Raw genomic sequence first — 27,614 nt, 5'->3', positions numbered from 1 at the left:
TAGCTGTATGTTTAATGACAGAACACAAGAGGCTCAGTTAAAAGGACCTGCAGTGCCTAAGCAGTTCAGTTCCTGGCTGGGACCAGAGGAGCAAGGAAGGGTGTTTGTTGCTGATCAATGAAGCTTGAGAACAGAATCAGAAGAAAGGTCCTGGTGGTACTTGCATTCAGTGAGGAGAAAGAGGATTTAAGCACTTCAGCCCAGGGGTCAGGGTGAAGAGAAAGGAGCTACAGGGGGAAAGGACTATGAAATAGCAGCAGCAAACCAAAGGAAGCAGTACGTGGCTGCTGTGTGTAGGGGTCTCTAGGCTGGGACCTGGAGTAGTGGGTTGGTCCCCGCACCGGCCATTAGCGAATTGGCCTCAGCCCTGACAAGGAGACAAGACTCAGTTGAGAAGCTCAAGTGAAGAGCAGGACTTAAAGGGGCCCAGCAGTGAAGACCGTGGTGAGGGGAGACCAACAGTTCCAGTTGGACTCTTTACCTAAGGCCCAAAAAAGGGGCTAGATTTGAAGGGCCCCAAGACAGTGCTGAAGACCCTAATAAGGGCAGACTGTGTGTTGAACTTCTGTTACCCCAAGTTTGACTCTGTGACTTCATCAGAGGGCTGAGACACTGGAGACCCATCCAGCAAGGGCAACAACCCACAAGGGGTGCCAGAACCAAGAAAAATTACAGCACCTCACCCAGCAAACAGGAGGAACTCGGGCGATGAGCATCTCCTATCACAGGTCAAGGCCTGTTTATTCAGAAGGAGGACCATTCTCGGGGGAGGGCAAGAAATGGGCAGTCTTCCAGTGCTAGGAACAAAGAAGAGTATTCTGGTATCTCTGGCTCAGTAATGGAAACAAGGATGTCCCATCAATGGTACTACGAAGGTGAAAAGGAAGAGGAGATGGTGGATTGGGGCAGGCAACTCAGGATTTGAGCTCACGAGGTAGCAAGGAAAAGCTGCCTCCTCCTAAAGCACTCTACTAGAGAAATTATCTGGGCAAACCACCTTGTTTGTATATTCTATTTCCACCTTCTGTGTGAGGCCTTGTTTATACAGAGAAATTTCAGCTAAAGATTCCCAGTAGTGCTACTACAAGCTATACCACTGTTCGCACCACTGTTCCCTCTAAGCTGTGCGTGTACACACAGATCCTAAACCCTGTGCACAGGGCGAAACACCGCACACACAAAAATTTGCACATAAGAAATTTTTTGCGCACACGGCCTGTCAAAAATTAGAGGGAACATTGGTTAGCACTGGTGAGAATTTTTAGCTAGAGTGCCCTAGTATGGACATGGTCTTCGATTTCTTGTACCTATGTACTGAAGTGTTCACTCAATCACTTCCACAGCAATCAACTTATGTCAAATGAAGGATTAGTACTTCAGGTACAGAACAATCATCAGGTGTTGGTGAATCTTTAAAGATCCTATGTATCACAGGAATGTTTATAAATGTAAAAAGAAGAGACAGATTTCATTTGGTATGTAGGCAGAAATGCATCTAAATAAGATTACTTTAATGAATTTGACTGTTTAAAATAGGGTCATGTAACATTTGCGAAGTCAATTGATCTAGTAAAAGAAATCTGTACTCTAAGTGAGAAATCCCATGGAAGTCAGTGACAGAACCCCTATTGACTTTAATAGGGCCATGATGTCACCCTAAATTGTCTACTTGGCCAGATGATTAATGTACTTTTAATTTTAATAAATTTCAGTAAAAGAAAATTACGTCCAGACAGCAAGCATGTACAGTACATGAAATAAAGAAATCCAAAGCAGTACTAAGTTTTGGATAATGTGGGCTAGGGATTGTTTACATTATTTGTTAATTAACATGAGAAATACTGTCCATAAGGAGACTGAACGCAGATCATCCACAAATAAAGCACTACACAACACATTTAAAAAGTGCAAGGCAGCATTTAAAAAACCCCTCAAGTTAAGCCTATATTAACTCACCTGATACACTTTCTGTAAAACAGAATTTTTTTTAACTCCACACACACAGTTTATTGAATGAGTGTGAGAGTCAAAGAAAAATGACAAAAACAAAATAAATTTTAAAATTTGCTTTTAGCCAATATGGACAACACTCACCTTGCAGTTTCCCGTAAGCTATGAGGGAGCCACTGAAAGTCACACCACCAATGTATGTGCCAAGATACGCCACAATCTTGGTGAGGTTTGCAGCTGGATCAGTAGTGAAATGAGGATACTCAATCATGTACTCTGCTACACAGGTGAGCACGGCAGCCAAACCTACCAAACTATGGAAAGCAGCCACTAGCTGAGGTAAATCTGAAATCTGGATGCGTTTAGCAATTGTCAAACCTGGTAAGAGTTGGAGACAAAGAATTAAAATATTATAAGGTACTGTTTTATGTGATCATGAGCTTGTGTATTCTGTTCAATAGAGTAATGTCAGTAATTTTGTACCTAGGGGACATTGTACGAATAAGGAAATCAAAAAGTCAGAAATTTATTAGTATTAGACAACAGCCACCTGAGAAGCTTCCACTGGAGTCAGTATTCCTTTTATATGCGGCAGCATAGTCTAAAAAGAGAGGAAATCTGACTAGACTCAGGAGACCAGATTTCAGTTTCTCAGTCAGTAACTAACCTGCAGTGTGAGCTTGGGCAAATCACTTAGTCTCTCTGTTCCTTAATTTTCTTACTGAGCGAGCTGGGCAACTACAGATCCATTAGTCTGACCTCAATAGTATGCAAGCCTTCAGAACAAATTTTGACGGAAATAATAATTAAAGACCTGGTGGTAACCGGAAAAAGGGATAAAATGCAACAAGGTTTAACAAAGGTAGATTGTGCCAGACTAGACTACCCCAATATCTTTCTTTGATAACTGTTTTTTTTTAGACAAGGGGAGTGTAGTAAATTTAATCTATTTGGACTTTAGCAAGGCATTTGATACAGTAATAAATGGGAAATTATTAGTTAAAATGGAGAAAATTGGGATTAGTACAGTAATTGTGAGGTGGGTGGCTAAAGACATGACACCAAGGGTTGTGCTGAAAGGTAAATTATCGGGCTGCAGGAAGGTTACTAGTGGAGTTCCTCAAGGATCAGCCTTTGAACTTGATCTCATTGAATATTTTCATTAATGACCTTGGTATTGAGCTTTGCAGCAGGACTGGTATCCCACTTGTTACTATGGCAGGGGGACGTGGGTGGGTAAAATGTACTTTGTTGTAAGCAGGCAGCTCCTTATCTGAGAAGTGGGGATCACAATTTTCATCCCACCAGAGTAAACTGCTTTGATAGAAGGATAAAAGCACTCTATAGGCGCTAAGTTAGAGTAAAGATATCAAAAGTGGGCATGTAACCATGAGCTATTAATTTCACTTGTAAGTTATAAAACTGACTTTTACATGGTGCTGTACTCACCTATGGTGCCACCAAGGGTCATTGCACCTGACATCTGAGCCAACAATTCTGGTGATGGTTTAAGGCCTCCAAGAGTAGCCGCCAAACCTCCGGCAACACCTATCATACCCAAAGCATTACCCAGGCGAGCAGTTCCTTGAGTGGACAGACCAGCCAGAGCACCAACACAACACAAGCCTGAGCCCAGATAGATCATCTTTAAAATAATGGAAACACACATATATACATTAAAATCTTTCTGATCATTATGTGAAAGACAGATTTTTTAGTGCTGATGGTTCACAAAGGTGGATTTGATCTTAACCAACGCTCCTGAGGAGGAGTTAGAGATTTTCCTGTGGTGTGCAAATTTGTTGCTGTAATGTGATTGTGGTCATTTTAAAATCTTGTATTTAAATCAAATTTGAGGATTTTTGCTTCAACTGTCCTAATGGGCATGGAAACAATTGTTGATGTTTACTTATGATACATTTGGCTTCCTGTTTACAAAAGAAAAAAAAGTTAGCTTACATGGATACATTTAAATAATAATTTAAATAGCATAAAATTGGTGTTTGTAAAATACTGTGTTATAAATCCCCGTGACAAAGTTAGTTTAGATTGTTACTGCCACAAAAAATAAAAGGTAATTTATTTCCATTTTCTTAAGTAGTATGATCTGAATCTGAACAAGCAGCACTATAATAAGATATTCTACCTTGTGAGAAATGGGATTATTTTTAAGACCTTCTCTCTTATCATTCCTTCTGGGCTGAATCTTTGTAGACATGGCCTTAGCTCAGAATCCCATCCCTCTACATGTCCCTTGTAAACCACATTTGTTGTGGGGTAAAGTTTTAAGACATAGGTAAAAGAACTCCTACCTTTGTTTTAAATTTTCAAAAAACTCTTCGCTCTCTATTTCGTTCTTAGGTATTGCTAGAGCACTCATTTCAATAGCATTTAAGCTTTATTTCTGCTATTCGTTTTTAAGAGATTTGTTCATAATGCAAAAAACCCTGCTGCTATTTTAGAAATATAAAGATATTTTAAAGAGGTTGTTATTTAGAAACTTTGCAACACTAAAGTCAATGTCCAGGGTTCATTTGCAGGTTTGGAGCTAGCTCATGGAGTTAGCTAACACTTGGCTGCCTGTGTGGAAATAAGCAGAGGATGAAAAGCCATTAATAGTTTGTGCCCTCCAAAGCCTATCAACAGAAAAGTATGACATGTCACTAGCACTCAGTGGATGCTTGCTCTAAAAGCCTGTACTTGACGTACAGACAAGCTCCATATCCCAGCCATCAGGTAAAGGGGAGAGGGAATTCATAATGTAAACTGAAGAGTGAAGCATTCCCAGTAAGTGGAAAGCATGGCAAAGCACAGAGAAGAAAGTAATGCTGAAAGAATAGCAATTCAGTGTGTGGGGGGAGAAAGGGAACAAGACCGACAGAGTGTATTTTTTCCTTTCCCACAATGAAGTTAATGCTACAATAGTTTTGGCATTTAAGTTACTTACAAACCTGCAAAATGTCAGAAAAGTCGTTTGACCTTGTCTTGCCTGGTTCTGATCCCTTGCCCATGTCATCTTACCACATGTATAAATAACGAGGTAAAACTAGAGGCAATTTGAGAAAGAGTTGGGTGGGAGATGAAGGACAGCGGGATACAGTTCCTTTTGCAGGTTTATTTCAAAACCTGTTTGATCAAAGTGATTTGAACACTGTGTACTTTAAGACCAGTTGCCAAATGGGAAAGAGACCTGCTGAAAGCTGGATCAGCAAATGAAGGATCTTCTTACCTGTTCAATATTATAGCCACCCTGGAGAGCAGCTGCATATCCCCCTACAAAGACACCAGCAGGGAGCAGGTACAGGTAATTGTATTCAGGGGGATCAGTAGGACGCTTGAACATATCCAGCATTCTCTGCGTAACCAGAAAGCCACCTTGCCAAAGTACAAAAGAAAAAAAAAAAAAAAGCTGAAACTAGGCCTTGGCCAACCTACTAGAAAAAAATGTCGTTAATCCTAGTAACCACTGGGACATGAGTAAGGGCTTTGGAAAACTTGGAATCTGGTGTACCAGCCAGTATACAGGTATCTAGAATTAAAGTCATATATAACTACTTTCTTTAGACTACACAGGAAATTCATCCAATTGGAGGGAGGGGTTGGTGGGCTGGAAACCACAGACAGATACCAAGATCTGTAGGACACCACACGGATTTGCAAGGTGGCCTACCCATCTGCCATTACTCTCAATTGTCGACCTGTTCAGCAGCATAGCTCATTGATGATCACACCACTCATCATCCATGCCTGTATCGTACTTCTCCTCTCTACTGTGGGACAGAAATGCACTGACACACACTGGAGTTTCCAATGAAAATTCTGCAGTGGTTGTCCTCTGTTTATGCCACCAACACCCTAACCACATGTCAAAACTTTTACCAACAGAGGTATCAGAAGGGAGATTATGCTTGCTCTCTTCCCTCCCAGTCCAAGCCAGGAACAGTCTTCAAAGGAGTCAGGTGACCTTCCATGTTACATAGTGGAAAGACTTATTTTCCCTATTTTTATTATGAGTCTTTTTGTAGATTGGCCACAATTTTGAACTGGAAAGAAGGGAGATGGACAAATACAATACCATCTCACGATGCAGAGGAATACATGTATTCCATGTAATCACTAAAGTGATTAAACTATAAAGGACCACTGGTGTCCTAAGACTTTCTCCAACAGAAAGTCACATCACAGAAGGGGCACACAAGAATGCAACTGTCAACAACCATACTCGCTTGTTTGCTTTTTAAGTGATTCCAATCCATAAATTAAATTAAAGTCCTTTAAATCTATACCACTACAAAAGTGGAAGGCATTAATGGACTGTGGTCACAGTGCATTTTGATTCATGTTCATAGAAAGTTAACATGCTCATACCGGCAATGTTGACAGATGACACAAAAGCGGCAAGCACAGCAAGACCCTGAGGAGTACTTTCAGGGAAATAGTTTCCTCCCATCAATGCCAGCCCACCAACTGCAGTCAGTCCTATTAGAAAAAGATACAAGTAAGTTATTGAATATAAACAGGTGATTATATACCAAGCAGCGATCTCTGTTCAAGAATCAATAGACACCACTTGATTATAGTTTTGCCAAACACTGTACACATTACTGTAGTTTAATCCCTCTGAATTAAGATTGCCAATAATTTTATTTCACTGCAAAAACTATCCCAGTGTGCTACAGAACACATTAGTAAAAAGTAACAGACCAATATATTTTTGGAATATAACACATTAAATGTTAACTTAAGCAGCACTGGCTGTACATCTATAAATGAAAGGCTGAGTTATTAGGCCACAAATGTGACCTGTTTTGTTGTTCATGAGGGCTGAGAACAGCCGTTATTTCCAAAGTGATGGCCAGTTTACTGTCAATCCTAATTTCATTATTAAAATGGCAGTAATTGCAACTCTGTATGGTGCTGTATAAACATTAAGAGGAGATGGCCCGTTTGAAAGATCTTACAGTCCAGGAAAAGCAGACAAAGCTGTTCAGACTCAGACTAGCTCAAGTGCTGGTGTAATTTTTTAAGGGCAAGGAGCGGGTTTTAAACCTCATGGAGGTCATTAGTGGGAGACTTTCCAGAAGTGAGTTTTGAGAAGGAACATGAAAGATGGCCACTCCAAGTATAAAAGAGTAACATGGAAGAAGGCATGAAGATGAGAACAGGAGAAGGAGAGAGGCTTAAGAGGAGTGAAGCGAGTAAAAGAGGAAGTAGGAAGAAGTGAAACCAGAGATGTAAACACAGATTGTTTAGGACCTGAAAGGTGAGGACTAAGAGACTTGAATGTGATGTGGAAGGGGAGGGAAGCAGAGAGCAGCAAGCCTGCCAGAAGGGAAGGAGACAAAGATGATTTTAGTTGCAGGATTTTGGATAGACTGGAAGGGAGAGGTATGGTATGCAGGAAAGAGGTTACCATGTCCCAAGCAAAAGACAACCCAGTTATATGGTTAATTGCTTTTAAAAATATGCAGTATGTTTGCCTATACAGATTTGTAACTAATTCTCTTTGAAGAATGCTACCAGTAGTTAGAACTACACATGAAATCTGTTATCTTTGCTATTTATGGCAAAAGGTTCAGTTGGAATAGCACCAAAACTGGCTCCGTGGCATCTTAAATACAGAGGATTAAACTGCTACTAAAAGCTCATAAAATATCATAGCTGCACCCAATATTTCCTCTAGACAACACACATAGCTGCAGGGCAGTCACCTACCTGAGATGGCATTAGTCACGGACATGAGTGGAGAGTGAAGAGCAGGGGTCACACCCCAGACCGTGTGGTACCCTACTATTCCAGCTAAACCAAACGTTGTCACCATCTGTGGGAATGCAGAATTAGGAGCTGCAATGCCCAGTCCCAGCAAACTAGTCAGACCTAAGGAGGACAAGGTTAATGCAAAATTGTGATCTCTGAATGGTTTATTTACATTGCTCCACTGAAACTAAGACACATTGAATATGTAAATCAGATTAAGCAGTTGATGACTGTGCATTTCCCGGTGTCCACCCCATTTCCCGAATGTACCCAACTGTACACTATTGAACACCTCTTACTTCTTGAGACTTCTTGGTGCTCAGATACTATGGTGAAGATACAGCTTGGATTAAAAACCCTCCCTCCTCCTCCATCACAGCATTGTACAATAATTCATTATCATCTTGGACAAATGAGTAGTGCACACCTGATGCCAACATTACACTACTCTGAGAACACACACATAAGAACATAAGAATGGCCACACTGGTCAGACCAAAGGTCCATCCAGCCCAGTATCCTGTCTGCCAACAGTGGCCAATACCAGTTGCCCCAGAGGGAGTGAACCTAACAGGTAATGATCAAGTGATCTCTCTTCTGCCATCCATCTCCAACCTCTGACAAACAGAGGCTAGGGACACCATTCCTTACCTATCCTGGCTAATAGCCATTAATGGACTTAACCTCCATGAATTTATCCAGTTCTCTTTGAAACCCTGTTATAGTCCTAGCCTTCACAACCTCCTCAGGTAAGGAGTTCCACAGGTTGACTGTGCGCTAAGTGAAGACCAACTTCCTTTTATTTGTTTTAAACCTGCTGCCCATTAATTTCATTTGGTGGCCCCTAGTTCTTATATTATGGGAACAAGTAAAAAACTTTTGCATATTTACTTTCTCCACACCACTCATGATTTTATATACCTCTATCATATCCCCCCTTAGTCTCCTCTTTTCCAAGCTGAAAAGTCCTAGCCTCTTTAATCTCTCCTCATATGGGACCCGTTCCAAACCCCTAATCATTTTAGTTGCCCCTTTTCTGAACCTTTTCTAATGCCAGTATATCTTTTTTGAGATGAGGGGACCACATCTGTACGCAGTATTCAAGATGTGGGCGTACCATGGATTTATATAAGGGCAATAAGATATTCTCCATCTTATTCTCTCTCCCTTTTTTTAATGATTCCTAACATCCCGTTTGCTTTTTTGACTGCCGCTGCACACTACATGGACATCTTTGGAGAACTACCCACAATGACTCCAAGATCTTTCGCCTGATTAGTTGTAGCTAAATTAGCCCCCACCATATTGTATGTATAGTTGGGGTTATTTTTTCCAATGTGCATTACTTTACATTTATCCACATGAAATTTCATTTGCCATTTTGTTGCCCAATCACTTAGTTTTGTGAGATCTTTTTGAAGTTCTTCACAGTCTGCTTTGGTCTTAACTATCTTGAGCAGTTTAGTATCATCTGCAAACTTTGCCACCTCACTGTTTACGCCTTTCTCCAGATCATTTATGAATAAGTTGAATAGGATTGAGTTCCTTGGGGACCACCACTAGTTACCCCTCTACGTTCTGAAAATTTACCATTTACCCTTTGTTCCCTGTCTTTTAACCAGTTCTCAGTCCATGAAAGGATCTTCCCTCTTATCCCATAACAACTTAATTTATGTAAGAGCCTTTGGTAAGGGACCTTGACAAAAGCTTTCTGGAAATCTAAGCACACTATGTCCACATGTTTGTTGACCCCCTCAAAGACCTCTTCTAGATTAGTAAGACATGATCTCCCTTTACAGAAACCATGTTGACTTTTGCGCAACAATTTATGTTCTTCTATGTGTCTGACAATTTTATTCTTTACTATTGTTCCAACTAATTTGCCTGGTATGGACATTAGACTTACCTGTCTGTAATTGCCGGGATCACCTCTAGAGCCCTTCTTAAATATTGGCGTTACATTAGCTATCTTCCAGTCATTGGGTACAGAAGCTGATTTAAAGGACAGGTTACAAACCATAATTAATAGTTCCACAATTTCACATTTGAGTTCTTTCAAAACTCTTGGGTGAATGCCATCTGGTCCCGGGGACCTGTTACTCTTAAGTTTCTCAATTAATTCCAAAACCTCCTCTAGTGACACTTCATTCAAACCTCCTCAGATTTGTCACCTACAAAAGACGGCTCAGGTTTGGGAATCTCCCTAACATCCTCAGCCACGAAAACTGAAGCAAAGAATTCATTTAGTTTCTCCACAATGTTTATCATCTTTAAGTACTCCTTTTGTATCTCGATCGTCCAGGGGCCCCACTGGTTGTTTAGCAGGCTTCCTGCTTCTGATGTACTTAAAAAACATTTTGTTATTACCTTTTAAGTTTTTGGCTAGTTGTTCTTCAAATTCCTTTTTGGCTTTTCTTATTAAAGTTTTACATTTACTTTGGCAGTCTTTATGCTCCTTTCTATTTACCTCACCAGGATTTGACTTCCACTTTTTAAAAGATGCCTTTTTATCTCTCACTGCTTCTTTTACATGGTTGTTAAGCCACAGTGGCTCTTTTTTAGTTTTTTTACTGTGTTTTTTAATATGGGGTATACAATTAAGTTGAGCCTCTTTTATGGTGTCTTTGAAAAGTGTCCATGAGGCTTGCAGGGATTTCACTCTAGTCACTGCACCTTTTAATTTCTGTTTAACTAACCTCTTCATTTTTGCCTAGTTCCCCTTTCTGAAATTAAATGCCACAGTGTTGGGCTGTTGAGGTGTTCTTCCCACCACAGGAATGTTAAATGTTATTATATTATGGTCCTATTATAGTTACCTCTTGGACCAGATCCTGCGCTCCACTCAGGACTAGATCGAGAGTTGCCTCTCCCCTTGTGGGTTTCTGTACCAGCTGCTCCAAGAAGCAGTCATTTAAAGTATCGAGAAATTTTGACTCTGCATTTCGTCCTGAGGTGACATGTACGTAGTCAATATGGGGATAATTGAAATCCCCCAATATTATTTAGTTCTTTATTTTGATAGCCTCTCTAATCTCCCTTAGCATTTCATTGTCACTATCACTGTCCTGGTCAGGTGGTCGATAATAGATCCCTACTGTTATATTCTTATTTCAGCATGGAACTACTATCCATAGAGATTCTATGGAACATGTGGATTCATTTAAGATTTTTATTTCATTTGATTCTACATTTTCTTTCACATATAGTGCCACTCATCCCCCCAGCATGACCAGTTCTGTCCTTCCGATATATTTTGTACCCCGGAATGATTGTTGTTAGGATATAGATATTCAGGCCTGTCTGTAAAGGACTATACGCTAAGAATTTAGGTGTATTCTTATCACTTAGCTAGTTATAGAGAAATAAAAGAAAGAACCAAAATCACTGTCTGCCAGTGTTAGGTCCTTCTCTTACTGTGACAGTCTGAGGCCCTGTGCTTAGGCTAAGATCTTTGGCTAAGCAGCAGAGGCAGCCATAAGCTGGGAAGCGAATGGTCAGATCCTCACATTCCAAATTAGTCACATTGAAATAAGATGCTATTGGGCTGTTAGGAATACAATCCTGTCCTAATAATGCCTATCGCCTCCAGAGAAAGGGAAGTGCCTAGAAGATGTAAAAGGAAACTTCATTTTATAGCATCCTGTCTGGCAAGAACTCACTTAACAATAGCTGGGATGTGAAATCCTTATTTCTTTGTTGTTCTATCACTGTAGTCCCCATCTCCCTATTGTTTGTCTGTATAATTTCTGTCTGGTTCTATGATTGTTTCTGTCTGCTGTATAATTAATTTTGCTGGGCGTAAACTAATTAAGGTGGTGGGATATAATTGATTAAATAATCATGTTACAATATGTTAGGATTGGTTAGTTAAATTTCAGTAAAATGATTGGTTAAGGTATAGGTAAGCAAAACTCAAGTTTTACTGTATAGTCTGCAGTCAGTCAGGAACTGTGTGGGGGGAGGAATGGGAACAGGGAATGGGGTGGGGAAACTGGAATCATGTTTAGCTAAGGGCAGGAATGGGAACAGGGACACAGGTAAGGCCCTGTGGTGTCAGAGCTGGGAAGGGGGACACTAAGGAAGGAAACTGGAATCATGCTTGCTGGAAGTTCACCCCCAATAAACACCGAATTGTTTGCACCTTTGGACTTTGGGTATTATTGCTCTCTGTTCATGTGAGAAGGACCAGGGAAGTAAGTGGGTGAAGGAATAAGCCCCCTAACAATTGTGTCCCATTGATTGTCCTCACTCCACCAGGTTTCTGTGATCCCTACTATATCAATATCCTCCTTTAACACGAGACATTCTAGTTCACCCATCTTATTATTTAGACTTCTAGTATTTGTGTACAAGCACTTTAAAAACTTGTCACTGTTTATTTGTCTGCCCTTTTCTGATGTGTCAGATTCTTTATCCTCTTCCATGCTCTCCTCCTGACTAAAACCTAGAGAATCTCTATCAATAGACTCTCCTCTAAGAGAAGTCTCTGTCCAATCCACGTGTGCCTCTGCAGCAATTGGCTTTCTCCCATCTCTTAGTTTAAAAACTGCTCTGCAACCTTTTTAATGTTAAGTGCCAGCAGTTTGGATCTACTTTTGGGATAGGGGGAGCCTATACAGGAAGGATGGGCTCCACCTAAACGAAAAAGTGTCCCCAGTTCCTAGTAAATCTAAACCCCTCCTGTCTATACCATCGTCTCCTCCACGCATTGAGACTCTGAAGCTCTGCCTGCCTACCTGGCCCTGCCCGTGGAACTGGAAGTATTTCTGAGAATGCCACCGTAGAGGTCCTGGATTTCAGTCTCTTTCCTAGCAGCCTAAATTTGGCCTCCAGGACTTCTCTCCTACCCTTCCCTACGTCATTGGTACCTACATGTACCACAACCACCGGCTCCTCCCCAGCACTACACATAAGTCTATCTAGATGCCTTGAGAGATCCTCAACCTTCACACCAGGCAGGCAAGCCACCATATGGTTCTCCCAGTCATCACAAACCCAGCTATCTATGTTTCTAATTATCAAATCTCCCATTACGAACACCTGCCTTTTCCTAATGACCGGAGTTCCCTCCCCCAGATAGGTAACCTCAGTGCCAATGCCTTATCCCATCATCATCTGGAAAGAGGGCCCCAACTCTGGGAAGGTTTCCCTCTGCTCCCGTTGACTGCTCTCCTTCTCTGGGCCTTTCATCCTCCTTAACAGTGCAGAGGCTGTCTGACCAGAGGCGGGACAAATCTACAGTCTCCTGGAAAGCCTCATCAACATACCTCTCTGCCTCCCTTAACTCCTCCAGTTCCGCCACCCTGGCCTCCAAAGCCCGTACACGGTCTCAGAGGGCCAGGAGCTCCTTGCACTGCATGCACACATATGCCAGCTGCCCACAGGACAGGTACTCATACATGCTACACCGAGTGCAATAAACAGGATAGCCCCCACTCTGCTGCTGGGCTTCTGCCTCCATTCTCTCCTACAGCTACCTAGGTTAATGATAGGGTTTTTGTTTAAATCAAGATGTTTTGATTATAGTCTAGTTTAAAGGTTTTAAAGAATGGCAAGTGTACCTCACCCCCTTTCCACTCCCCTTCCAAACTCCCTCTCGAAACTCCCCGTTAGCGGTCCCGGGTCGCTTGCTCACTGTTCTATAAAGCTCTGGCCTTCTTCATAGCCCCACCCCCTGACTGAGGCTCAGCCAATGAACAGAGGCTTGAAATGCAGGCCTACATTGAAAAGTGATCAATTATGGAAACATGTGGTTCCAGTTTGTTGTCCAGAATAAATCTGCACAGTTTACAGAAATAAAAGGTTTTTGTAATGGGCACTCCAAGCAAATGGCACACGGGATGTGAAAATCAGATGGTTGTCAAAGAGAACTGTGACAGAATGTTGACCTAGACAGTACGAGAGACCCGCAATCAGAAGGGACAAGGGAGCATCTCTCCCAATCTGACCAGACCATGAATAACCAACTGTGTCACCCTTGATGCACTCCTGCTGACCCATGCACGAAATAGCACTGGCTGTGCACCCCTTGTTTTGCTGAAAATTATTTCTTGTGATGAAAGACAACAGGAAATGCCAAGGTCTGAAGACCAAGGAAGATTGCTGCCTTGCTGTGTAAAAGGTGAATGGAAGCCCATTATTCCTTCTGGCAGATCCAGCCCTAAACATGAGCCAAGAGAACAAGGTCCAGAGGGCCCTCACCCATCTGCTCCCTCCCAGTGCTAAAAAAGACATGGCAAACTCCCAGGAGGAAAGAAAGGGGGAAATGCCATCCTCGTCAAACTGAAAGCCAGAAACAATGGAACAAGTCTATCTCAACCAGACTGCACTGGGCTCACTATTTAAACTAAGTTACCCAATAGCTGGTAACGGCTCTCTCTAAAATAGTAATGCCCACTTGGAGACTCCTTAATTAGTAAATCATTAACTCAGCAGTTATAGTTATAGGGGACTAATTATAGCTTATCAGCTCAAAGGCTACTTTGAAATTTGAGTTGGCAAATCCAATAAGACTTTAACTGTCTGTGTCAGCCCAGGTGTTGGGAGGAGTTCATCTCAAGTTACTACTACTGTCCAGATTGCAAATGTACTTATAGCTTTAAATTCTGTACAATGGGAGTAAAGCATTTGTGACAGATATGACAATATCTTGGACAAACCTGACTGAATTAAATTAAAATTAATTCAATAAGGTTTAAGTACTGTAGGAGCCCATTACATTAAAAATGCAAATATTTATGTAGTATTGAGGGATTGTATGTAACTTCTTTTAAGAGGTTATGAAAATGCACTCACTCCAATTATGTAAGAAATCAGCCTTCTGAAGTTTCCCCCTGAAGGGGAAACCCATTGTCTGGCTGACTACCTATTCATGGTGTCTTCAGAGACCCAAACTGGATAAAGGAGGGACTCTCTGACTCACGAGTAGGCTTATTCTGAGGTGAAGCTGTGATGAACCTCTGACCACAGGAAAATCCCTGGGTGGAGTCTGAAGGACTGTTCACCAGACAGAGCCCTTGTTAGAGTAGGGAGATGATCTCTGGTAAGCTTATTACCATGCATGTATGTTCTTTTATTATTTGTTAATGTTGTCTCTGTAATGCTTTTACCTTAAGAATACATGTGCTTGCTTAGAAAGCACTGTGTGATAGCTGAACTGTAGGCAATTATACAGTCTACTGTCTCTGAAGCAAAAAATAAAGCAGACCAGCGTAGGGAGCCGGAGTTTCTTGGGGAGGTCACAGTTCAGGAAGGGACCTGTGCAGTTGGGAAATACCCCAGTCAAGACAGAGAGAGACGTGGGTCTCTGCCCAAGAGAGGTACCAGCTGAGGAGCAGGGACCCAATAGCAAGTGCTCTTGCTGGGCCATGAAGGGGAATACAGATGCAGCTGCCCTGAACTGTGACAGCATTGAGCTAAATATCAAGTACAGTTTTGTGTGTGAATTTAATCAGATCTGTGGACCTGAAGGGAGGCTCTGCAGGTGCTGATCTTTATTAATAAACATGCTCTCTGGATTTTTCTTATGCACCAGACAAAGCTACACTGGTAGAAGAGCTTTCTACCTTAGGAAAGGTAGTGCTGAATGTGGTGTCTCTCCTGTTTTGATTAAATACAAAAGCTAAATAAGAGTAACACAATCATGCTGAAATTCCGTTGCAATACTTTAACCATGAGTTTTAAAGAAGAAAAGAAAACAAACATAGCAATTACATATTCTGAATTCCTTAATAGGCTAATGTACAATATTGGTGCACGTAAAATGCTAATTGAAAACCTACTGGCAACTTCCATTGCCTGCTGCTTATTCTTCAAAAACAAACTTGTTCCCAATACTTAGCAAAGTTGGTGGGCAATTAGTGTCTTTTATTGTCCAGTAAAGCGTGAAAAAATTCACTTCCAAAAAAGAACTCAAACACATACACTCCAAGAACTTTGCTGGAATACTAAGTATTTCACAAATTCGTAATTAAGTACGCCAAACATACACACATGCATGCCTAATTACTCTGGACTATTTGAGATGTTGTTATACCTGCATTTCTGGTGAGATTCTTTACGTTTTGTTCTCCAAGAAACAATTATTGCATTGTTTTTACACTAAGTCAGCAGTCAACCAGGTTAGAACTAGTTACTAATGGAATGATTAAAGTTACTATTTTTCATTAAGAACTTGTCTACATGGTTATGCCCAGGAAAATTCATGTGAATTAACTTTTAAAGTGGATTAGTTACACTGCATCCTGTGTGGATGCTCTTATTCAGAATTAAAGTGATCTTAATTCAGTTCAGCTTGATTTACGTCCAAAGTGAATTAAGATAAACTACTTTCTCCATAAAAAGAAAAGGAGTACTTGTGGCACCTTAGAGACTAACCAATTTATTTGAGCATAAGCTTTCGTGAGCTACAGCTCACTTCATCGGATGCATTCAGTTGAAAATACAGCGGGGAGAGTGATATACATAGAGTACATGAAACAATGGGTGTTACCATACACACTGTAACGAGAGTGATCAGGTAAGGTGAGCTATTACCAGCAGAAGAGCCGGCGGGGGGGGGGAAACCTTTTGTAGTGATCACTACAAAAAGTCCCCCCCCCGCCGGCTCTTCTGCTGGTAATAGCTCACCTTACCTGATCACTCTCGTTACAGTGTGTATGGTAACACCCATTATTTCATGTTCTCTATGTATATAAAACTCTCCCCACTGTATTTTCCACTGAATGAATCCGATGAAGTGAGCTGTAGCTCACGAAAGCTTATGCTCAAATAAATTGGTTAGTCTCTAAAGGTGCTACAAGTACTCCTTTTCTTTTTGTGGATACAGACTAACACAGTTGCTACTCTGAATACTTTTCCCATGTAGACAAGCCTAAGGTTCCAAGAGGCTGAATTTAGCACACAACACGCTGACATTGCAACTACATCCAGGGTTAGGTAACTAAGTTCTCTCACCTGCAGTGTATGCTGATGCAGTAGTCATAGTTTTTCTAAAAGGTGTGATCATGGCTGCCTTCTCAGCTTCCAGCTCAGCCACACTCTTCTGTTTCACAGGGACTCCCTGAGGAATGTTGTTTGGTGGAGGTGCTGGAAAAATCACCTTGCCATCCTGACAATACAGAAAGTTACAGTTACTGCTAGAATGACAGATGGCTTGCCCAGCTGGTCATTGCTGCTTGTTCAAAAAATAAATTCTTTAGACAAGAGTCAAGATCCAAATCAAAGAATGACGGGTGAAAATCTGGTTTGCGGCTTGTCAAATAAGAGCCATAATTATGAACAGAATGGTCTTCATAACAAAGTTAAAGATTATTGTACGGGACAATGGAACCAGAGGTGGGCAGGGGCTAGAACCCCCGCAATGGAAATATTGAAAGGGCTGATGTATGTTTCTGCCCTCCCCTCCCCTGCAAATATCTCAGAGGCAAGGGCAGGATCCAGCTAGGTTTCTGACCCAGAGGAGGGGCTGGTACGCGAGATTGGGCCGGCCATCAGGAAGCAGGTAGGAACAATTCTCTTCTCCCTATCTTCCAACCACTACAGGTCCTGGAAGAGATACTCAGCTTGGGGGAGGGCAGGAATGTGTGTGCCAGCCACTGGGGGTGGGGAGCCAGGGCACCAGGAACTGCCATACAAACAGAAGTAGGAACTTCCAGGTCATCCCTCACCAGCCTGGAGCTGGTTCCCCCGCCACATCCAGTCTCAGTAGCTTCCCTCGCTCCCCCTCTTGTCCCTCCCGTTCCCCACTGACAGTAGCATCTCCCCACCCCCATTATTATTTATTCACAGAATTAACATTGTGCTAGGCACCTGAGGGAGTATATTATACTAGCAGCTAGAATTCCCAATCAATATCAGGGCCCCACTATGCTAGGCACTGTACAACATACAGTAAGAGCTTTGCTCTTTGCTAAAGAACTTACAATCTAAATACACAAGACAAACAAGGGCCAGGAGGGCAAACAGAAGTACAGAAAGGTTAAGCAACCTGCCCAAGGTCATACAGCATGTCAGTAGTAGACTGGGTAACAGTCTCCTGACTATCGGCCCAGTGCCTTATCTAAGCCATGTTGCCTCTCAAACATATAGACAGACATATTTCCTGCCCAGAGGAGTCTCTCTTGATTACATGTACTGTTAAGCACACGTTAGGACAAAAAAGCACAATACAGTATCTATATATAACTCATTCCCTTCCCAGTTAAAGTTGGAATATGAGGAAACTAATTCAAGGTCTTATTCCAGGTTCTAGTGGACAGACACCAATATCACAATGAACAATCCCTCTCATTTAAACGTTCCATAAGATCACAAACGAGGCACATTAATATGGAAAGAGGAGAAATTTGCATTACCATTGCCGATGCTGGACCTGTTCTATGAATAAATTAAGGCCTTCAAGTTTCCTTTGGCTTTGACCTACGCTAAAAAACAACTTGAAAGGACACTGTCTACTTGATCTATTTTTAAATGTAATGTTAAAATTCTATTTCTGCTAGAGCTCCCTTTAAGTAGAATCTCCTAATTTTTATTTGTTTAAATTCCTTAAAAATAGATTTTAGAAGTTTTATTTTTATTTTATTTTTCTGCTCCCTTTAGGATGCTTATAAGGATCTTTTCAGCAAGGGGAACACTGACTATAAATGCGAACAGCATAAATGTTTACTCAGAAAGTATTGTCAAAATTCACAAAGCAAGCAAACAAAAATACAGAAAAACATTTTTGTTTTTTGCAGTTACAGAAATCTTAGGCTTTTCTGTTAACTGTAGTAGGCACAGCATTTTCAGATAAATGTGCTTTTCAAATTGATGGTGGCCCTTTAATAAAAAAAAGTAGTGATAACACAATCATTGCACAGACCAGAGGAATGTTTAACATGAACACAAGAACAAGGCTGTGTTTCACAAGCTACACATAAAAGACAGAGAATATTTACCTCCTTAGGATGGATTTAAGGAGATTTCAATGATAAGTCTGGGAAGTAAACAAAAATACGTTATTAAGACATAGTATGCTGACTTACCTTCATTACCACAGTGCCTCTAACAACATGGTCCAGAGTGCCATAGTCAAATTGGTCCTTCAGATCGAAGTAGAAGTTTTCCTTATCAGGACTTATAGCCTTTAGAAGTTTGGTAACATTGTTGGAGTACAGAGTACTGGCCTGGGTAGCCATTCTACTTGGAAGGTCTGTGTAACCTATATGTGTAACTCCCTAAATAAAACCAAGTGAAATATTTAAAAGTCCAGTATAATTCTCAAAAGAAACAGGGTTTCTAAACATCCCAAACCTTTCTGGATATGCACATCAAGTAGCAAGTTTAGTTTTAGTACAGGTTTGTATAGATTTTAATGAGTTACAAAACAAACTGTTGCATTAAGATTTACACGTAGTGTTTGTGTTTTTTACCAACAGTGTTTATATCACAACATGAGTAAATCCATCCACTTTGCACACCATTGGGATTAAGCCTGAATGTTAAGAGGGATGCACTACCTGAGCAATTTTTCATCTCTAATTTCAAAAATACTCTGTTATAACTTCAGGTACTTTAAGCAGCCAGATGAGAGGTGGACAGAATAGCCTATTAAGTCTTTTCAGTCTTTTGGGAGAGCGTTAAGGGTGTGTTCCCAGATTGATGAGGGGATGGAAAGGAGCTTTTTTATAGTTGGTTGTCTGGCTGAGTCGAGTTATTTGTCCTTGGCTATATTTGCTTTTTTAATCACAATCATAAAATTGTGGGGCTGAAAGGACCTTAAGAGGTCATCTAATCCATTCCCCCATGCTGAGGCAGGATCAACTATAACTACACCATCCCTGACAAGCGTTTGTCTAACATGATCTTAAAAATCTCCAGTAATGGGGATTCCACAATCTCCTTTCGTAACCTATTCCAGTACTTAACTATTCTATAGTTAGGAAGTTTTTCCTAACATCTAACCTAAATCTCGCTTGCTGCGGACTAAGCAGATTACTTCTTGACCTACTTTCAGTTGATATGGAGCACAATTGATCATCATTGTCTTTATGACAGCATTTAACATACCTGATTATACTAAACTATTAGACTATTATAAGGTTGCCCTTCAGACTTCTTTTCTCAAGACTAAATATGCCCCCCTCCCTTCTTTTTTAACCTTTCCTCATAGGTCAGGTTTTCTAAACCTTTTATAAATTTTTTTTGCTTTCCTTTGGACTGCCTTCAGTATATCCACATTTTTCTTAGAGCGTGGCACCTAAAACTGGACAAAATACTCCAGCAGAAGACTCACCGTGTCTAGTAAGCAGTACAATTACCTCCCATGTCTTAGCTACAACAATCTTTGTTAATTCACTCCCGAATGATATTAGCCTTTTTTTGCAACTTCATTTCATTGTTAGCTCATGTTCAATTTGTGATCTACTATAACTCCCAGATCTTTTTCTGCAGTACTTCTTCCTGGCCAGTTATTTCCCATTTTGTATTTGTGTATTTGATTTTTCCTTCCTAAGTGTGGTACTAAATGTTGCAATGTTTAAGTTAGTTTCAGGGTGCTTAGAAACTTTCTATATGTATCATTTTATTGTTCAAATCTAAAGAAATAAAATAATTTAACTTCTAAGACTATGAAGACGTATTTCTGTTCTGTGAAACTGAAGTCTGCCAAAGAGATGTAAATTATATTCATTAGCAAAAGAAAAAACAGTTACTATCAATTTTCAACAGAACACAACATTTAACTGAAATAGTCAAATTATTTAACCTACCAAATTAGACAGATTTGGTCTTTTTGAATTAGGTATCCCAAAACAAGTTGAGTTAAATACAGAAGGAGAAAAAAATATCAGGCTATGGCTACTTTACAGCTTATGTTGATATAAGTTATATCACTTAGGGATGTCAATAAGCCACCCTGAGCGACCCAAGTTACACCAACTTAAGTGCTGGTGTGGACAACGTAATGTTGGCGGGATGGCTTCTCCTACCGACATAGCTACTGCCACTTGTGGGGCTAAAGTAATTAAGTTGACAGGAGCGCTCTCCCACTGGCATAGAGTGTCTGCATTAGCAGTTCCGCTGTAAGCTCTGTAGTGTAGCCATAGCCTTTGTCATAGCTGAGGCAGATCAGTCTTTACCAAGTCTAAGAAACATGATCTGTTTAAAGGCAATCCTTCTTGAGCAGGCCTTGAATTACATTTGTCTTTTAAAAATATGACTGGTGACAAAGTGTTAGTCATATATCTTTTTTTTTTTTTTTTTTTTTAAGCCTATATGGTAGACCAGGAAGCTACACATTTTTAGTGTTTAGTTTATAAGCTGTGGAGTCCTCAAACTACACACACTCTTATAAATCCAGAACAGCTGCATAAGAAAGCCCATACCTTGTGTACATAAAGCTCTCCTGGTTTAGTAGTTTCAAAATTTCCTCCTGCTTCTGAAGCTAAATCCACAACAACTGAACCTTCTTTCATTGATTCAATCATGTCTTTACGAAACAAGATAGGAGCTTTTTTACCTGGTAAGACAAGAAAACATAGCAGGCTACACTTACGTGTCACATCCTGTGGCTAATATCCAAAGGCCAAATTCTCCCCTCAGAGAAATATACCTATCTGCATATAGTTACCACACAACTCAACAGAAATTGTATGTGAACATTAAGGAGGGAATTTGGTCTCTAGTTTGAATGTTTTCAAACTCGTATGTGACCTACATTTGTGTGTATTTGCAGAGAGAAAAGATAGTATAATTTTTTCCCCAAATAAGTGTAAAACCTCCTCATGACCCCTCAAGAAATAATAAAATGCTGTTCTCCCAAAAGCACATTTTTAGTTATGTAAAAAACAATGTTAAAAGATGCTATTCTGCATTTCGTTTTATTTTATTTATCTTTGGGATATGACCTGCAAATTTACCTTTGAAAAATAAACTAAAAGTATTTCTAAAGTGCCTCTGGGTCTCCAAATACAAGCAGCAATAGGATCTAGGAGCATTGTCATCCCTATTCATTCCAGGTGTATGGTTTCTGCAGAAGTTAGGCCTGGATCTTGCAAAGGGATTCAGCCAGTGGAATCCCAATAAATCCAGTCAAACTGTGCAAGCGAGTCTCTTTATGCAACAGGGGCCTTAAAAGAGCAACTTCAAGCTTATTTAAGTGAGAGAATGCATTTATTTCTGGATTTTTCTTATGTAAGCAAATATTGAAATAATCTATTGACAAGAAATGAAGGTAAGGAAGGTCTATGAAGAGAAATTTCAGATCTCACAGCTGAAGTCACACCCAACAATCACCAATGCCACACACAAACGGTTAAAAGAATATTAAGGTTGCAAAACAAAGCACTCAGAAATTGCTTGTCCATGCAACCTTAAACTCTGATCCCCCTTGTTTCGATTCAAATTTTAATTACATGATCACAAGCTAATATTGCAGAACGATTTGTCTTATTCACTGCACATGTTCCAGAGTCAATTAGGCAGGAGTTCTGCAGAGCCTCACCTCATTTAGTGCAAATTCCTTTTATATTTACAATAGCATAAAGATAGTACACATAGAAGTCAACAGACTTCATGTTTACACCAGTGTAACAGAGCATAATTTGGCCACCAACATCTAGGTTGGATAGTATAGAATGAATCAAAATAATTTTAGTTATGTTATATGTACAAAGAATATGAGGATTGTGTTAAAAGGAGAAATATTTAAATTAATTTAATCTGCACAGAGTTTTTTAAATTTTGACTGATAAAAGAAACTGTACATTTTCCCAATACCTAATTATTTTCTAGCAAGACTGACGGAACTTCACAAAATCAAGAGCCCTGAGGCTGCGGAAGAGTGCTGAGTGCATGGCAAAATAGTACATTAGAATCACCAAGGTGAAAGACAGAGAGCCATCCCTGAAAGGTCTAAGGACCAGGAACCCCAACAGCAAAGGAGGCCCCTCTAACAAGAAAGTCCTTGATAAGGGAGGAATAGTGCAGCATGATTCGCTGGTTACTCCCCTCTGGACTGAACACCTGTTTTACATAAGGCATCAGCTGTGGGAAAGACAAATATGGCAACCTCTTCAAGAACTAGAACCCACCAACAGAAGAGGAGGGACAGATTTATGTAAATCTGAATTACCAACAGCCTTCTGCTCCCTTGCACTGGAGTCAAGATAGCCCCAAAGATGCACAAACTTACCTGAGGTTAGTGGAGATTGAATATTAAAAGTATTCAGAGCAGAAGAGGAAAACGTGTCTGCTGCATTGGTGACGTACCAGGAATAAGAGCTGTACTGATGATGATGTCAACTTCTTGGCATTGTTTGGCAAAAAGTTGCATTTCAGCTTCAATAAACTCTTTGGACATTTCTTTTGCGTACCCGCCTTGCCCCTCTCCAGATTCCTTTAAATCTACTTCTAAAGGCTCAGCACCAAGAGATTTGAATTGCTCCAAAGCTGCAGCTCTAAAGGTTTAGACAAAACACAGACCACAGAAAAGTCAAGTCAGCTTTTGTAGTGACAATTCAATCCATCCAGGATTTTATTGGAGACCCTTATAGTATCAATGAGAGAGGAAGAGCACAGAGAGAAAGTATGGTCCAATGACCAGTTACTCCTCTGTAAAATGGGCATAACAGCATTTTAGTACATGACAAAGATGTTTGAGGATATATACACATTAAAAATCGTGAGGCACTCATACTATCATAATACAGAACATAATCACCCCAGATAGACTGCAGTTGTTCCTGCACTCACATAATCTTATTATTGCAGGATTTTATTAACGTCAGGTGGCAGCACAGTGCAAAATATAAAGTTTCCAGAGACTACTTTCCAATTTCAATATAATCTCAACATGCAAGGAATTATGCACAGAAATCCTTGCACATCAAGATGAAAATATTCAGTTTGCTGAGCACATGTATTTTGAAAACTTGGAAAGTCTAAGGTGGAATTTAATTTCTGCATCTGAGAAACAATCCATTGGGAAGAATGCTTGCTTCTCCTCCTCCCCCATCCCACACACACTTTATATAATCAATTGTTATTTTTAAATGTAATGGATTGAAAGCTGTTTCCATAATCAGAGTGCTTCTGCCAGAATTTTTGCAGCATTTCACTCCATAAAAAAATTGATATGTATTCATTTTTATTTCTTCAAATTTGACAAAAGGTATATCCAAGCCTTTGGTGCTTGAAAACATAACCAGATACACAATATTACTACCAATACAACGTATAAGGGCTAGAAAATATGACCTATGAAAAAAGATTGAAAAAATTGGATTTGTTTAGTCTTCTCTTTTCCAGACAGAGAGGACATGATAACAGTTTTCAAGTACATAAAAGGTTGTTACAAGGAAAAGAGAGAAAAATTGTTCTTCTTACCCTCAGAGGATAGGACAAGAAGCAATGGGCTTAAATTGCAGTAAGGGAGGTTTAGGTTGGACATTAGGAAAAACTTCCTAACTGTCAGGGTGGTTAAGCACTGGAATAAATTGCCTAGGGAGGTTGTGGAATCTCCATCATTGGAGATTTTTAAGAGCAGGTTAGACAAAAACGTGTCCAGGATGGCCTAGATAATTTTTAGTCATGCCATGGTATAGGGGAGTGGACTGTATGACCTCTCAAGGTCCCTTCCTGTCCTATGATTCTAGGATATGCACACAATAATTCAATAAAAGCAAATCCTTTAATGAGAGAAACAAACATTTAAGGCTCATGAGGGAAATTTTTCTGGGCCACCATTACCCCATTATTCCTGGCTTGCCTCTTAAAAATGCCTTTGGAACAGGAGAATGATCTCTGAGGCAGAGGAAGCAGTCTTAGGATGGTAGCATTTAAAATGTCTCATACTGCTGACTCTGCTTCTCTAACTCAATGCTTGAGTTCCAGGAGCAGAGTGGGTTGTATCTCTGCTTCCCATTCAATGGCAAGGAAAAAGCCTTGCTCAGGAATTCCCAGATGGCCTCACTCCGGGATACAGGATAGCAGGGTTTAAGGGAAACATAGTCCCTTGTGGTAGCCAAGTAGTCCTGGTCTGAGGCAAGGCATGCTGGGAAATAAGAGTATATAAACCTTGCCTCCTCTCTTTCTTTCCTCCCCTGCAGCTTCCAGATAAGCAGAGACCTGAAAGGTGCTGAGGGGTTTCTCCTGAAAGTTTGAACAAGTAAACACTCTTTCATTCATTTTACTCGTATAATCCTCTGGCTTTAGTGGGTTCTAAGCCACTTCTTATGAACAATGTGAATGATTGAGGATATGATTTTTCTATTTTGGGGTGAACTGAAATAAAATCCTTGGCAGGACGATTTGTTTACACTCCACCATTTCATGAAAAGCTAAAGATAAGCTTGAGTTGCCACTAACATTTTAAACACCCACACTTACCTGGTATCAAATCCTCGAACCACTGCTCCCATTGATTTAGCTGCTCCTGCAGAAGCTAGCCCTGCAACTCCCCCTCCAATTATAAGGACCTAGAATAACATTTGTTATTAGAGATCAAGCTACATACAAAGTGATCTGGAAAAGCGGCACCAATTCTGTTTGACATAGTACAGAATTCCCCATAGGGAATGTGACTCATTGACCAGATCTGTTTAACAGATTACCTTACCTTAGAGTACAGGGTCCAAATTGACTAGGGTATAGTTCATAATATCACATTATTTAATGAAATTCATTTCTAATGTCTAATAATTTGGGAGTCAGCCCATATACAGCATGGAGTCTACATAGACTGACGTAAGGAATATATGTTTCCACCATTTTACATAAACTTTGGTTTCCCATTCTCAACTGATTTTCTTTCATTCCCCCCATTAAACCCAACCAATGGCCACTTCTATCAGGATTCTAAGACACCAAAGTTCCAGCCTGACAATCCCAAATAGTTTCCAAAACCCTCCCCACCCTGCTAATGCATGAACTGATTTTATATCAGAAGCTTAAACTGAAAAAGTTAAGCATAAGTGAAATTTATTGAAGTTCAACATTCTTTATATGCAGAGTTGCAGACAATGAAAACTTTGCCTGAATAAGGAGTGACTCAGAATTAATAAACAGGTTCTAAAATCTGAAACTAAAGCCAAGCCCATCAAAAAATGTTTAACACCCATCAACAGGGGTTTGCTCTACTCATGAAATCGCCTCTGCTACAGAATAAATTTTCTCAGTCCACATACCTTGGCAGGAGGAACTTTACCAGCAGCTGTGATCTGACCAGTGAAAAATCGCCCAAAGTGATTTGCTGCTAGTACAACAGCCTTGTAACTGTCAAATGAAAAAGATGAGAACATAGTATCACTATTTTTCCATGTCCAACTCCCACCCAGCCATTGCAGCAGTCAAAGAGGCACACATTTAAGCATAGGCATAGTTTGACTTCTATATTTGGGGTGGGATGACAGCTCCAGTAAGGCCAATGGGGCCACACGTGGGGAGGGACCAATTCCACGGCTTGCAGTCGGCGGGGGGAGGGGGGAATGCCCCCCTCCTTTCCCCTCCCAAACAACACCCACGCATTTAAGTGAAACATGCAAACTGATGTAAAAGCTATACGTTTATGCTCAAAAAACACTTGAAAATGTAGTCAAAACAAGCATTTGTCATATGCCATGGAGAAGTGCTAGCCAGTTAAGGATGCAACTCACTTATAACAAGCCACTCTAAACACTTATTTTTGAGCCTCTAATTTTGATTGAAACTTGCCCATATTTATTCTGAACATAAATGTTCTTTAAAAAAGTTTGAATCTTTTTGCAAAAGTTAAAGTTCCAGATCTCTAAAAAAAAAAAAAATAGCCTGAATGAAATGTTTGTCTGTATACATCCCTGTAGCTCAAAATGCTTATTACTTCTTTCTATACAATTGGTACTTAAATCTTCTTAAAACCTTACAATGCACTTTCTACTTAAGAGCATGTATTCGTGGGGCAGTGGAAGATTTCTGATGTCTCTAACCACTCATTCCCTTGCCTGGGGTTTTAAAATGTGATAAATATATTGACACTTAGCAACTAACTTTAACAGTTTACAATCCTGGAAGTTAAGTTCTGCAGCATCAGCTCTCTTAAGTATGCATAATGTGAGGATCTGCATACAGGGAAACTGCAGAGTACAGTAAATGTGATGTAAAGGTAGTACGGTCTGGGTGAGTAAGCACACAGCTGGGAGTCAAGAACTTTCTCATCTCAGGTTTATCAATGAATCCTTGTGTGGTTTTGGATCAGTTGCTTAACCTTTGTGCCTCGGTTGCGCCATCTGAAAACAGATAATAACCTACTTGACCGTAAAGGCGTGTTTGGAGGCTTAGTTAATATTAGTACAGCAGATTGTAATGTAATATGCTTATCACTTCATGCTGCCCCATTAGGTCTTTTCATTGGCCAACTTGCATTTCCGTAAATAGCAACGTGTTGACTAGCGTACTTGTTTCCTACTGTGCTCAGTCTTCCCTTTTTTCCAGTGATTTTGCAAAGCGTAAACTGTAAGAAAAGGAGCAAATGTCCTTTTAAGTGCAGGAACATTATTACTAACTTCTCCAGTGTAGAACGCAGCTTAGTCTTGTGGAGAAGGAAACAAAGGAGCCTTGGGGCCTCATTATATAGGGAGTAAAGTTCTTCTGGTGTATGCTTCATGCCTGATTTCCCAATTCTCTTATTTTGGTCTCTGTTTTGTTAGAAATAAACTGGGACTTATTTCCTGCTCACTAGGAGTCCAAACATTTTACAGTAAGATATGGGATACCAACAATTCCGTATCTGCGCTATATTGGTGTTTAACACAATAAGAAACATGCTAATTGTTCTGGATTCACCAAAACATTATTTTAAGTGTATATTCTTTAGGAGGTCTTATGACTATCTCTAGTTCTGTACACAAAAGAATGCCTATTCTTTGGGTCAAAACTTATATTTTAAAGTTATA

The 27,614-nt window shown here is 40.3% G+C and overlaps 1 protein-coding gene across 6 annotated transcripts in view; it reads right to left on the bottom strand.

Moving 5' to 3' along the window:
* Window positions 1-27,614, bottom strand: part of NNT (nicotinamide nucleotide transhydrogenase) — an 86,276-nt gene that overhangs the window by 33,752 nt on the left and 24,910 nt on the right. For all 6 annotated transcript variants that reach the window (XM_075128462.1, XM_048851051.2, XM_048851054.2 and 3 more), the window contains 11 exons: window positions 25,872-25,959; window positions 25,075-25,163; window positions 22,957-23,144; window positions 21,072-21,205; window positions 18,732-18,923; window positions 16,663-16,816; window positions 7,666-7,827; window positions 6,319-6,429; window positions 5,180-5,325; window positions 3,400-3,595; window positions 2,095-2,328 (listed from right to left, as the gene is read on the bottom strand). In XM_075128462.1, the coding sequence (XP_074984563.1) occupies window positions 2,095-2,328; window positions 3,400-3,595; window positions 5,180-5,325; window positions 6,319-6,429; window positions 7,666-7,827; window positions 16,663-16,816; window positions 18,732-18,923; window positions 21,072-21,205; window positions 22,957-23,144; window positions 25,075-25,163; window positions 25,872-25,959 (1,694 nt within the window). The remainder of the gene's footprint in view (window positions 1-2,094; window positions 2,329-3,399; window positions 3,596-5,179; window positions 5,326-6,318; window positions 6,430-7,665; window positions 7,828-16,662; window positions 16,817-18,731; window positions 18,924-21,071; window positions 21,206-22,956; window positions 23,145-25,074; window positions 25,164-25,871; window positions 25,960-27,614) is intronic.

Source organism: Caretta caretta, chromosome 5 (genome assembly GCF_965140235.1).
Source record: "Caretta caretta isolate rCarCar2 chromosome 5, rCarCar1.hap1, whole genome shotgun sequence".
Classification (NCBI taxonomy): domain Eukaryota; kingdom Metazoa; phylum Chordata; order Testudines; family Cheloniidae; genus Caretta; species Caretta caretta.
Note: the sequence above shows the minus strand (reverse complement) of the source record. Positions and strands in the feature narration are given on the sequence as shown.